The 12,732-nt window shown below is 39.7% G+C and overlaps 1 protein-coding gene across 1 annotated transcript; it reads right to left on the bottom strand.

Annotated features, from left to right (window-relative positions):
• Nucleotides 1-1,931: 1,931 nt before the first annotated feature.
• apool (apolipoprotein O-like) lies at nucleotides 1,932-10,827 on the bottom strand. Its single transcript, XM_034690074.1, is given in 14 exon segments — nucleotides 1,932-2,587; nucleotides 3,781-3,888; nucleotides 4,258-4,452; nucleotides 4,580-4,996; nucleotides 5,111-5,324; nucleotides 5,873-5,989; nucleotides 6,090-6,135; nucleotides 6,137-6,179; nucleotides 8,337-8,402; nucleotides 8,405-8,443; nucleotides 8,922-8,968; nucleotides 9,488-9,621; nucleotides 9,728-9,826; nucleotides 10,701-10,827. Coding segments are annotated over 14 exon segments (1,626 nt in total). The 5' UTR covers nucleotides 10,713-10,827; the 3' UTR covers nucleotides 1,932-2,498.
• Between the last annotated feature and the right edge of the window lie 1,905 nt (nucleotides 10,828-12,732).

The following is a 12,732-nucleotide window of genomic DNA, read 5'->3' as shown; positions in this document are numbered from 1 at the left end:
GAAATCATTACTATTGTAAGGCAGCTCACTATAGTTATGGTGATGCTCTATTATGTTGTTATATGTTGTGTGTGTGCTTACTACTGAGTGTGGCGAGTGATTGGTTGTTGCGTGTCACGTGGGCGTGTGTGAGGATGTGGCGAGATTCTCTGATTTTGATGTTCAGTTTATGTTATGGTTTCTGATGGTGCTCACGGCTCACTGCATGGACACGCTATCTCGCTGTCTGTGCCCGAGCCAGAGACCACAACCAGACAGAAAAGTAGCCAATGTTCTCCCTCTGTATTTGCTGAAGTGACATCAGTAAAAGCTAAAACGAAGATCCCTTGTTGTGTGAAGTAATTCCCACCCACGCATGAAAGAGTATAATCAAAGTACCAGCACAACACTATAAATGATTTGGGAACTAAGAATGTCTGTACAAAAATGTGACCCAATTAATCCAACAGATTTTAAACTTTTGCACAGAATAAGTTTAGACTCTGGAATCGTCAGGAAATCACCATAGTCAAGAAGATGAAGTCTTGTGACAATGAATAAATATGATCTGTACCATTTACTCTTGGGCAATGTGCATAGTAGTTGTTGAGACATCATAGGACTCACTGTCAGACCTACATTTAATGTTTTTGAATGTCTTTGAAAAAGTTTTGATCTGCACTGCACTATTATCATATTATTTTTTAGCCTGTATATATTAGTCATGCCTATTTGTTGTTCGTTTCGTTTGTGTGTATAGTTGATGTTATTATTATTATATTATTATTATTATTATTATTATTATTATTATTATTATATTTTTTTCTTATGCCTTGTACAAAGAGAGCACAGTTTACCGAAGTCAAATTCCTGTGTGTTCAAGCATACCTGGCCAATAAAGCTGATTCTGATTCTGATCTAAGCCTTTACTTTCTTTGGATTCATATTAAGTGAGCCTTGGACAGTGCTGTAGGTTATTTTTGAAGTCTACACTATACTTTGCAACACCACTCAATAATGTAAACCTTATTGCAGCAAATCAAAGCTGCTTACTAGAAAGATGTTTAGCTGCAGTATGAACATTAATGGTAAGAACAGTTCTTTATTTTGTTTGAATCATTTTTAAATCTTCAAAACTGACCAAAAATGATTTGTTATGTTTGAGAAAGAGGGTTTGCTGATGTTTGGTGCAAGTTAAATAATGATCATCTTTATGTAATTAATAATGAATTTATTTTATCTAAAACGTATTTAACCAGAAAAAAAAGTTGAAGAAAGACAACACATCATTTTAAAAAATAGTCAGCATAATGATACAATGCACAGGCTTTAGTTGAGCGGGATTTAACCAAAATAAAAAACCTTTAAAGTAAAAAAATAAAGATCACCACCAGTAACAGAATCCAGGTTTCATGGTCTCCATGAGCAGCAGTCTTTGATCACATTATTTGGTTGGGTTGAGTGTCATCAAGCTGGTTATCACAGTTGTGCTCATAAGTTTACATACCCTTGCAGAATGTATGATTTCTTGGGTAGTTTCTGTTGTCATTATGATTGAAAAGAGTAAACACAGTTGTTTGACAATAAATGGCTTCACCCAACCACTAACCATGAGTGAAAAAAAGTATTCTCTTATCATTCATATTGTGTAAAAAATGGCCCCCCAAAAAAATCACAAATTCTGCCAGGGTATGTAAACTTATGAGCACAACTGTATATGACTTTTTTCAACCACTCTTTTTATTGTAAAGTATCCAATGCAATTTTCTTCTTACAATTATAAAATCAGAAACTTTTTTGAGGGGAAAAATTATCCTTTTTATTTATTTATTTATTGTATATGGAACAGAAGCTAAAGATATCTCTCTGTAAGGTGATGCTCTTAGGAAAAAGCACTAATTTTAAGTAAAAACGCGAGAGAAATTGTAATTCAAATATGACAGAACACATCATCAAATCGTGAAAAATATAAATTTATTTTTGGTTTTAAACAACTGAGGAACATTTCTGATGAAACAACATGGAGCAGCACTGGTCCATCTTGTAATCATTACCAGCACATATGCAGTATGATTAACTTAACAATGCAGCGGGCTCAATTACAATAAATAAAAGCACCATGCACTCATGACTGAAGGCTCTAGTAGTTTCCAGTAATTGTAAAATGACAAATACAGAGAGTGAATCTGCCATCTGTGATTTGAAAGGCTTGTTGTGGGAGGTTGTTTTTCCAAGTTTCTGTCCGGCTTTGCAAGCCGACTCAGTTCTGTGGAATTTTTCAATACTTTTTTCATTACTTAATTGAGGCAAATGCAGTTGAAGCATTTCTGAAATATGAATGATGTGGGCTGAAAAAATGAGAACAGAAATGTTAAGGAGACTTCCTTAACCTGCTTGCTGCCACAGTAAAAAAAAAAGTCCTATTTATTTATTCTGCATTGTGGTACAAAGTGTTATCTGAATGAGTTACGAGACAGCAGTGTGGGAATGAGATTTGTGCTGAGGTTGGTTGTGGTATTTCAGCTGCGTGTGCTGTACAGGTCTTCATCCTCTGGGCTAGACTGACCAAAGTCCATCAGAGCAGGGTCAGGCTTGAAACCAGAGCCCCCTGGAGGTCAGAGAGAGAAATGCAACAAAGTTTGAGCAACACAGAAATAAAATGGTCAACTTAAAAGGATTTAGCAGGAACTACAGAAGAAAAAAAAAAGAGTAGCAGGGTCAGAGCCAGTGTCCTGTTGCTCTTTGATTTAATTAAAGAACACAAACACAAACATACCATGGAATAGACTCAATTTCAAATTATCTGGAAATGCTGAGACTTTTGTGTGTATCTCCCAAAGAGACCGAGGTTACTTTGAGCAAACGGACACATTTTCATGTTACACTTTGTCCTTTGTGAAACATGGTGCTGTGCAGTATGGGATCACTGCATTGTATTATTGTTTCTGTGGTTAGATTAAAACCTCACTGTTCAGAACATTTCAAGCTGCAGCTCCATTTTATCGCTCAAGTTTTCAAGCTGCACACGTCCAAATGTTGACTCTGGCCATTACATAAAATTCCTCTCATGATTTGTTCGGTGGATATTATTCTAACTCCTCCACTTCTCAATCTGTCAGGCCGCTGAATATATAGATGTGTTTCTGTAAAGACTAAGATTCATGTGTGTTTGCCTGAGAGCAGCTCAGGGGTGGTTACAGAAACACAACATGTGGAAGTTCAACATCTTGACTATTTTTCAGCATGTTGTTTTTCTCTCTAAAACAGAGAGCTGAAATGATCTGTGGATCGTCATATTGACATAACATTAGCACCAGTGCTCCTTTCACTACAGTGTCAATGTCACACACAGAAGGTAAGGATATGTTGAACTGTTAACATAATGTTTCATGCATTTTTAAAATGAATGTCCCAAAAGTTCAGCGAGGTTGAGGTAGCGGTAGCGGTAGATCATTTGGCCAAGGTGTGAACGGTCTAGTTGACTCAAGATACAAAATGTAGAGTCAGAAGAAAAGAGTGTCAAATGATCTAACTTTAGCTTCTCTAAAATTTAATGTACACCAAATCTGTCTGAGGCTAACAATCTGAGATGTTGCTGACCGATTGGGGACACGTGTACATTTTAATGCATATGATAAATAAGTTGAATTAACCTGAATCACATTGACTTGAGCTGAATTCTAGATGCCTTGGATTTCTCATGATTCACAGAAGAGATGTGTGAGTCTGTTCACTTGGGATAATCACGCCCATCATCACAAGCTGAAACAGTGGTGCGAGTGCAGAATGGGTTCACTGTACCTTGTTTGTTTTCTGCGTCAGGCTGCAGAGGAGCGGGTGGTGTTAGTGTCTGAGTCGGTGTCTCCTCTACAGCAGCTGCTGTGGGTTCAGATGATTCAACAATGGGCACTGTTAGGGAGTCAAAACACAAACCAGGGTCAACATCAGGCACAGGGATGTGTAGAAAGTTCTCATTGCATCATATCCTGTACTTAAATGATCTGTTCTAATGTGAAGTAACACAATAGTTTTAAAACTTCCAGAATCTTTCTTCTAACATGGACATTTAAATTATACTTTCTACTTTTAAGAGATTAAAAGAACTTCTCTTCCATGTTTCACAATTTTAATGCACAAGCAACTTTGGAAACTCTTGAGGTGTTGAAGAATTCCAATTTGAACTCACAGTGGTTATCCAAAAAGGCAGATTGGCATAGTTTCTGAATTACTGATATACTTTTTGCTCTTTGACGTGATGGGGAAGAATATTTTTAGTACCTAATGGTTCACCTGAGGCCTCTGGAGCAGGTAGTCCTTCAGAGGAAGGAACAGAGTCAATTGGAGCAGCCTCCACTGGAGAAGACTCAACTGGAGCAGACTCAACTAGAGCTACTTCAACCTGAGCAGGCTCTGCTGGGACAGACTCCACTGGAACAGACTCCACTGGAACAGACTCCACTGGAACAGACTCCAGGAACACTCCACTGGAACAGACTCCACTGGAACACTCCACTGGAACAGACTCCACTGGTACAGACTCCAGGGGCAGATTCAACCTGAGCAGGCTCTGCAGGGACAGACTCCACTGGAGCAGACTCCACTGGAACAGACTCCACTGAAACAGACTCCACAGGGGCAGATTCAACCTGAGCAGGCTCTGCAGGGGCAGACTCGACAGGAGCTGATTCTACAGGAGCAGACTCAAAGGGAGATGACTCAGCTGGAGCAGACTCTGCTGGGGCAGACTCGACGAGGGCAGATTCAACCTGAGCAGGCTCTGCTGGGGCAGACTCGATGGGAGCAGATTCTACAGGAGCAGATTCGACTGGGGCAGACTCAACCGGAACAGTTTCAACTGGAGCAGCTTCAATCTGAGCAGGCTCTGTTGGGGCAGACTCAACAGGAGCAGACTCCACTGGAGCAGTCTCTGCTGTTTCAGATCCTAAGCTCGGTGTGGAGGCATCGCTATCAATGGGTGCAGATATTTCCTCTGAGGTTATGGTGGTCTCTGCTGGATCTGTGCAGACAAAGGGAACCAAGCATATCATCAGTAAGAGCCTTTGTGCAATTGTGTGTGAAACAAAAGATTGAGACACAGGCGGAAGCAGACAGAGATCAATATCTATAACACCTGTATTGGCCTGTGTAGTGGTCTGGTCTGGTGATATCTCTGTGAGTGTGACTGATGACACCTCGTCTGTTACAACAGAGACAATCGGTTCTTCAGAGACGGGGACAGACTCAGCTGATTCCACCTCTTTCTCAGGGACTGAAGTGCTCTGGTCTGAGCTGGCCTCTGAAGGTTCACTTACCACTGCAGATTCTGGATTTGGCACTGGAGACACCTAACAACATATGGATACAAATTTAAAGATATCAATCTGTTCAAACACAACGTGTGTACATTATCCTTCATTGAATTATTTATCTGATTTGAAACATTTGATTAATGACACTTGAACTGCTCTTCTCAATGACAAGGGTAACATATCTGATCTATCTATTAGCAGATTAAATCTGGAGCTTCACAGTGCCCCGACAGGTTATAGACTTATTACACTGACAGAGGAGAACAAACATTAGCATTTTAAATTGAAAGCAGTTAGCTGAAACTGTAGAGTGATATACAGACGGCTGTTTTACTAAATAAGAAGCACACAGAGGAAGGAACAGGAAAATAATGAGCACTTAAGTGAAAAGAACGAGGACAATCTTCCACATTTTGAGAGGCAGAAAGGAATTTCTTCAGCAAGTAAAAAATGTAAAGTGGAAATCAATGGTGGGAAGAAAGTAACAGTTTTTTCTTCAGGCAGACAAAGTGAACCCCCCTGCAGCTCCTCTGTAACACCACCTGGTTATGCCCGTATATTCATAAGGCAATACGACTGCTAACCTCTGGTTGTGAGGCAGCTACTTCTTTGGCGACAGGCTCCTTGGGCTTTGAGGTGAGCAGCGAAGACACAGCAGCACCGCTCCACTGGCCTGCAGAATATACTTTCTTACTTGTCACCTTGGGAGAAAAAAATTAATATTCTGTTACACCTTTGATAAAATATGTCTCTCTGTGACTGGTTTCCAAGAGGTCAGCATTCAAAAACAGCATGCGTTACCTTTAGCGCAGCCACAGCTTGGGCCGGATAGCACACTGAAGCTCCCACTCATCAGACCCATCGGAACAGCTACCCTCTTGAAACGAGATCCTAAAATAAAGATTATCATGAAGATTGGCAGTTTAGGTTGGCACAAGTGAAACCCTGGGGACTGCTGTATCTGGAAAGGTCACATACACATGACCTATTGTGGCTTGTTCAAACTAACGCAGTGACGCAGGTTTACACAACCTGCAGAAAGTAGAGGAACTTGGTAAGACAAACTTGACTTCTTTCTAGGGCTGTGGTTCAACAGTGAGGTAACATTTGTGGTAAACTGCGGTTTGTTATCTGTGAGGGGGGAACTTCTGTTTAGTAAGGTCAAAGAGGTTTAATGCTGCTGCTTGAAGCGCTGATACTTTACTTGGTATGGAAGGAAGACTTCTGAGCATAACAAACAATAAAGTGTGTGTATTATTTCAACGCTTTATATTCACATGGGATTCACGGCTAGGGATGCAGCGATTAGAGATTCTGGGGGTTTGGTTATAACGAGAAATAATCACAGTTTCAGGATTATTATAAATAATTCACTTCACAACATTTTTGAGGGTCCTCCCCCACAACCTTTCAAGCACCAACACATTATTTGTATTCTGGTGTATTCTTCTGCACCACTTTGTCATGAAACTCTCTCTATAAAGGAGAAATAATTTCATTTAATCGATTAATGTCTGGTACTTCATTGATGAATGTCAAATTTCATATTGTAGAATGTTAGTCTGATGCTTATGAAGACAAAGGGAAGAAGGAAATGTACAGCTAAGTTAATTCACAGAACTATGAATATCCAGACAGTCTACTGCAGTGGCAAAATAAATGTGGTGAGTTCATCCATTGTTTTTGATTGTAAGTTTGTTTCTGAATGAAATGTTTAAAGATTGCTTTGTTATGATATAACATAATTACATGCACAATGTTACTTATAAGGTATAAGTTATCTAAAAGGATAAGCCTTGGCTTCGGCCTACAGCTTTCTTAGTCAGCATGTGATTAACTAAATATATGTGGATGTGTATCCATGTTTATATGTATGCATGTACATATCGATATGTGTGTGTATATATGTATATGTCTATATATATTTTGTTGGTTTCTGAATCCCTCGGCGATTGTTTTGTTTTATTTGGGATTTTTACATGGCTCCTATGTTGTGGTGGGAAGTGTTGGTTGTTGATGCAGGCCAAAATAAACCTGACATAATTTGTTTGGTTTCAAATCATAGACATGTCTTTAACATTATTCCAAAGTCTGGTAAACAGTTATTAATATGTCAGGCTGTTAACATGATGTGATAGTGGCCTGTTAGGTTATTATGAGCTCTCACCTCTGTGTCTCTGCCTCAGTGAGTAGCTCTTTGTGGCAATAACGACCTTTAACTGTTAAGTGTATTATTATTATCAATAATTTAGTTTTTCGTAGCAAAACCCATCTACAGCTTCTTGACAACACATTGACTCACAGTAACAAAGACTTGAGCGGAATATTAAAATAGATAATTAAACTATACCGCATTAATACTGAGGGTTGCTGTGTATAACTTTAAGGTGTATCACGTATGAAACAAACGGTAGTCTAAAGTCTCTGTTAGCAAGAACAAACAGTGATAATAACTCTCTCATATGAACGATCCATCCCCAGTTGAAAGTGTCTTCAGAGATCAGCGTGTTAGCTTCGTAATTTCAGTCAATTGTCAGAACGCCTTCACCTGTGGCGCATCAATGAGACACACTCTGTGGGATGTTTCTTTTTTTTTACCTTTTTTCTTCTTGTGGCACCTTTTCCACTGCAATGGACTGATTTTGATAAGAATGAAAAGATGTGTTCATCCTAAAACACCATGGGGCGGAATGGAAATTGGGCAGAGGCGGATGACAGACAAACCCCTGCACAACTGTCACTTTGTTTCATTTGAAATTTGCACCGCGCATAATGTACCGGTCCCTTTTCGACAGAGACAATTGAGAAACTTGGGTAGCGAGCCTTCACGATTAGGTTAACCGTGCATTTTAAAAAGTGCGGGTAGTAGCAAAACCGGTTAATTCCCGACATCCCTTTTTACAGCAGCAAGAGTAGAAATGAAAGAATACATGTTGGTGTAGAGTTAAAATATTGTGATATATCAGGTCTCTATTTACAGGGCAGATGAAGGATGAAAAATGTTTTCCAAGGTATATTTTTTTGAGTATTGTCAGGGGATCAATTTACCTTTCCGTGCCAAGAACATGCCGATCAAGCCAGCCATCGTGATGGTGCCAAATCTGGGTAGAAACCCGGGGGAGGGTCTTTCAAGTAATAATACACATCTGGGAATCAGAGAAACACAGTGAACACGACAGTAAACATTTCCATAATGGCCTAAGTCTGATGTCTGCTACAAATATCTGAAGATTACTTAGAACCCTCATCGTATTTACAGTAAGAGCTGTGGATAGACACTGCCGCATTATTGCGAGAAGTGAGAAGTTGCAGGGCGTTTTCAGCCACAAATTCCCCTTTTCACATCATGTAACCTTGCACAGAAATATATAAAATCTACATTTTAAAGATGGTTTGAATAGATAACAGATACACTGTGCAACTGTTTTAGGGGGATGGTACTGAGTTTAGGGGTGCCAGAGTTGAAGTCTAAAAAACCCTGCGGAGGTAAAATCTAAAATGTATGACAGTCATTTGTCTTACAGCTTAGTAATTATACAGAACACATACAATCAACTTTGGAATTTCAGGAAGAGGTATCTGATATATGGTGATGCCTTCAGGTTACCTACTAGTGACATCACCCTCTCCTTGCGTGGTATAGAATAACGAGTTCCCGTTTCACAGATACACAGGCAACCCTGTCAGGACGCACAGAAAGAAGAGGTGAAATCAAACACTACACACAAGCCAATAAAATACAGAACTTCCTGGACAACAAATGAATACTCACACATGAGTCAGTGTGTTGTGGGTTTTTTTTTCCCATCTGTCACATTAATCAACTTCTAATCTCCTTGCAGCAAACCTAAAAGCTACAGCGGTAACTGCATGAACGCTATTTCCTGTCTCGCTCCCTAACTTTGCAGTTTGCAAAAATTGTACCTGCACAGAGCACTCGCAGCATGTGGGATTGTGCTCTGTAACCGCAAAGAAGGGGAACAAAAATCAGGGTTGGAAAACTAACACTGCAGGTGCGAGATCAGACGTCTTCAATGTGTTTTGTTCCATTTATAAACACGTACAACTACCAAAAGGGCAGATGTTACTTTGGTTTCTGTGTTAAACGGGGTGTGAAACTGTGAGTTACGTCTGAGGAAGTTGTGTCAGTGCATGTCACTCTATTATCTACCACTGTATATACACACACACAAAGAAACAAATGAACACCTTGACAGCCAGGACAAATGGTAGTATGCCCTCTGGCTGAAGTTAACCCTCTCTGAATCAAACCGGGCTGCTCTGGAACAAACTGAGCCACGGCAGACTGTGGCAGGGGGGTGTAGATGTTCAGCTGGGGACAAAGGCAGAATCAGAAAGTGATTATGATGTCTGACAATCCTGTCAAAGGCAATGATTTCCCTTATTCACAGTGTACTGACGCTTTGAAACAACCATACCTTTTCTCGAGAGGTGAGTCCATCAGTGGGGGCTTCACTTACGGTGTACACACGGATGGAGGCTATGCCTAGCACTGTCGGGACGGCCACAAGGGCCACCTGTAGAATATTTAAAACACTACAGTAAGCACAGAGCACCTGAGAGACACTCATTTCTTATGTGGACCACTGGCAAAAGCAAAAGTAGATGTTTTACTTTTGTAAACAACAAAACCAAAATGTACAAAGACCCAGATAAAAAGACAATTCTTATTTGATTATTTCATTTACATAAGTATCAGTGATTGAAGTTTTCATTATGCAGAGTTTGTATTGTTATTTATCATCATTCTATGACACTGTCATTTTCCAGGTTAACATGTTAATGTTACACGACGTACCACTGTGGATCATTTTAATGTTTACTTGTTGGTTCTATATGCTATACCTTAAATAGAAGACGTAGAGTATATTTGAAAGCTAAGTCTATCTTACAATATGTTTCGTTTAGAACAACTACGCGTGGAAGTGACAAGATTTCAAAGTTCAACAAACTTGCTCTTAGACACCTCGGTATCGCCTAGTAGCCCACATGTTTTTATATTGACTTGTCACAACTAAAAGGCATATGTTAGCCAGCGTGTATTATTGTACAAAGTACGGATAACTTATAATGGCACGGCTAAAAATCCAGCAAGCGAAGCTGGCCACATTAAACAAGTATTTCACTCCTTTGGGAGACAATTCATTTCTAGAGTTCTGCTTTCAGATTTGAAGGCTGAATGCTCCATAGACTGAGCACTGACTCATTTCAGGAGACACACTAGTTAGCATGGCTATCTGCATAGCGTCGAATAAACGAGGTAAGCGCCAGTCAACTCATGTTCACACTAACTGCTCCGGGGAAATGAACCTTTCCACTACACCAAGGACTCATTCAAAAAATCTAATTAAGCACATAAAACTTTGCCAAGAGGAAATGTCAAGCATTCACCTTGGCCGCCATGACAGCGCTCCTCCTTCTTCTTTAGGCTTCCTTGGGTCTCTCTTCGACAGCTCCCAAGCAAGGTCCTCGACTGCCACCTGGTGGACTGGAGACGTAGCTGCAGCCCGGTGTTAAAACTAATGTGATCTCATTCGGTATGCATATTTACACGGTGTTCTCGACCACACAATATCAATACTGCTGACTTTTGCATCTGATGTCGTGTGATTAAAATGAGAAATATATCCAATAGGATTTTAAGAGACATTTTTACATTTGAAACTTCAGTGGAGGCCATGCAGAGGTTATAGAAGAGCTATATTTACAGCTATATAACCACTCCTGTGACTGATCACATACATACATGTGCAACACTTTGATTTCCGGTGCAATACCTCTTAACCATAATGTAATTTCCCATAGCATATTTTATTATATTCATTTACTAAATGTGCACTCTGGCTTAGACTAAGCTAACTTATTTCATGTCTTTAAAAGTACTTCTTTACCTTTCTTTGTACAGATAGTATTTTTATTTTTATTAAGAACTTTTGATTTGTGTTTAGGTTTATATATTTATTGTCCTTACTGTCTTGTCGTGTCCTTACTGTCTTGTTGTTCAGTACCAGTGTTCCTTTCACCACGACAAATTCCTTGTGTGTGCGAGCTTTCTTGGCAATAAAGCTTTCTTGAATCTTCAATCTTGAATCTTTGTCAAGGCAAGGCAAGTTTGTTTATAGAGCACTATTCATAGAAATAGCAACTCAGAGTGCTTTATAGAGTTAAAGACATAGCAGTCACATTAAATCAAATATATTCTGCACTGTGGACCCCATGGAGGTTAAACCACATTTCAAAAAATCCATAAAAACAACAGAAAAAAGTAGAATCAGTGGGATTTTATTAGCACATGCAGGTATAGTTTTTTCTCTGCATATAAAGGAATGCAGACAAGGAGAACTGGAAACCCAGCATAGGTGTGCATATGAGTGTAGTGTCAGACCTGTGGTAGACTGTTGATCTGCAGGGAAACATGTAGTGTGAAGAGGCTTCTTGCTCTCCTGGTCCAGCACGGTTGGGTAGATAAAGTGGATGAAAAGCAGTGCATGCAGGAAAGGCTAGATAATTTCAACTATTTGCTTTTAAAGAGAGCAGATATGGATACTGTTTGCTTAGGACTTTTAAGCTGTTGCATGAATAGAACATATTGCATGGCCTTCTGTTTCATGAGAGGATCCTTGCTCTTAATTTGAAATCCCCATCCTGGAAACATAAGCACAGAGAACATTGTTGTGCTATTCCAATAACTTCATGAAAATAAGCATACAAACAGAGCATATCTCATAGTGCAGAGGATTCAGTTTATTGAAGTCAAAGTTTAACAACTTAAGTTTACAATCTGTATTTTCTGTAATATATATTCATATATATGAAACCAAAAAAGGCTACTTTAGGAAGAATAAATGTCATTTTCTTTCTTTTTTAGTATCATCTTTAGTCAGTTTAATGTACAGAATAACAGTAAGCTAATATTATCCTTGAAAAAGAGCAATATGTTCCTTTTTTAATGTCGCAGTGCAACTTACATCTTACACACCTGTGCAATGTACCATGAGGTGTACACCCCTGAAAGAACACACAGTGGAATCTCCCCTTTCGGCCTGTTTCTGCAGGTCTACACGCACAAAGATCTGGGAGGGATAACACAGTCTGTGCCTACAAATTGTAACTCGCACTCCTTAATCTACAGTATGTCGCCTGCCGAGCAGAGCAGCGGTTGAAAAAAAGGAAACCAACGTTATGAATGAGAAATGTAAAGAGGTCTGCAAACCAAAACTGTATTGTAACTCTTCTGCAGCTGCGTGGTGTGTGTGTGTTTGTGTGTGTGTGTGTGTGGTGTGTGTGTGGTGTGTGTGTGTTTGTGGTGTGTGTGTGTGTGTGTGTGAGAGTGTGTGAGTGTGTGTGTGTGTGTGTGTAGGATCGCCTGTATAGTAAGTCCATCGTTGCCAAAGAGAGGGTTGGGAGGCACAGGGAAAGTGCT

Source organism: Notolabrus celidotus, chromosome 8, assembly GCF_009762535.1.
Source record: "Notolabrus celidotus isolate fNotCel1 chromosome 8, fNotCel1.pri, whole genome shotgun sequence".
In the NCBI taxonomy this organism is placed as follows: domain Eukaryota; kingdom Metazoa; phylum Chordata; class Actinopteri; order Labriformes; family Labridae; genus Notolabrus; species Notolabrus celidotus.
Note: the sequence above shows the minus strand (reverse complement) of the source record. Positions and strands in the feature narration are given on the sequence as shown.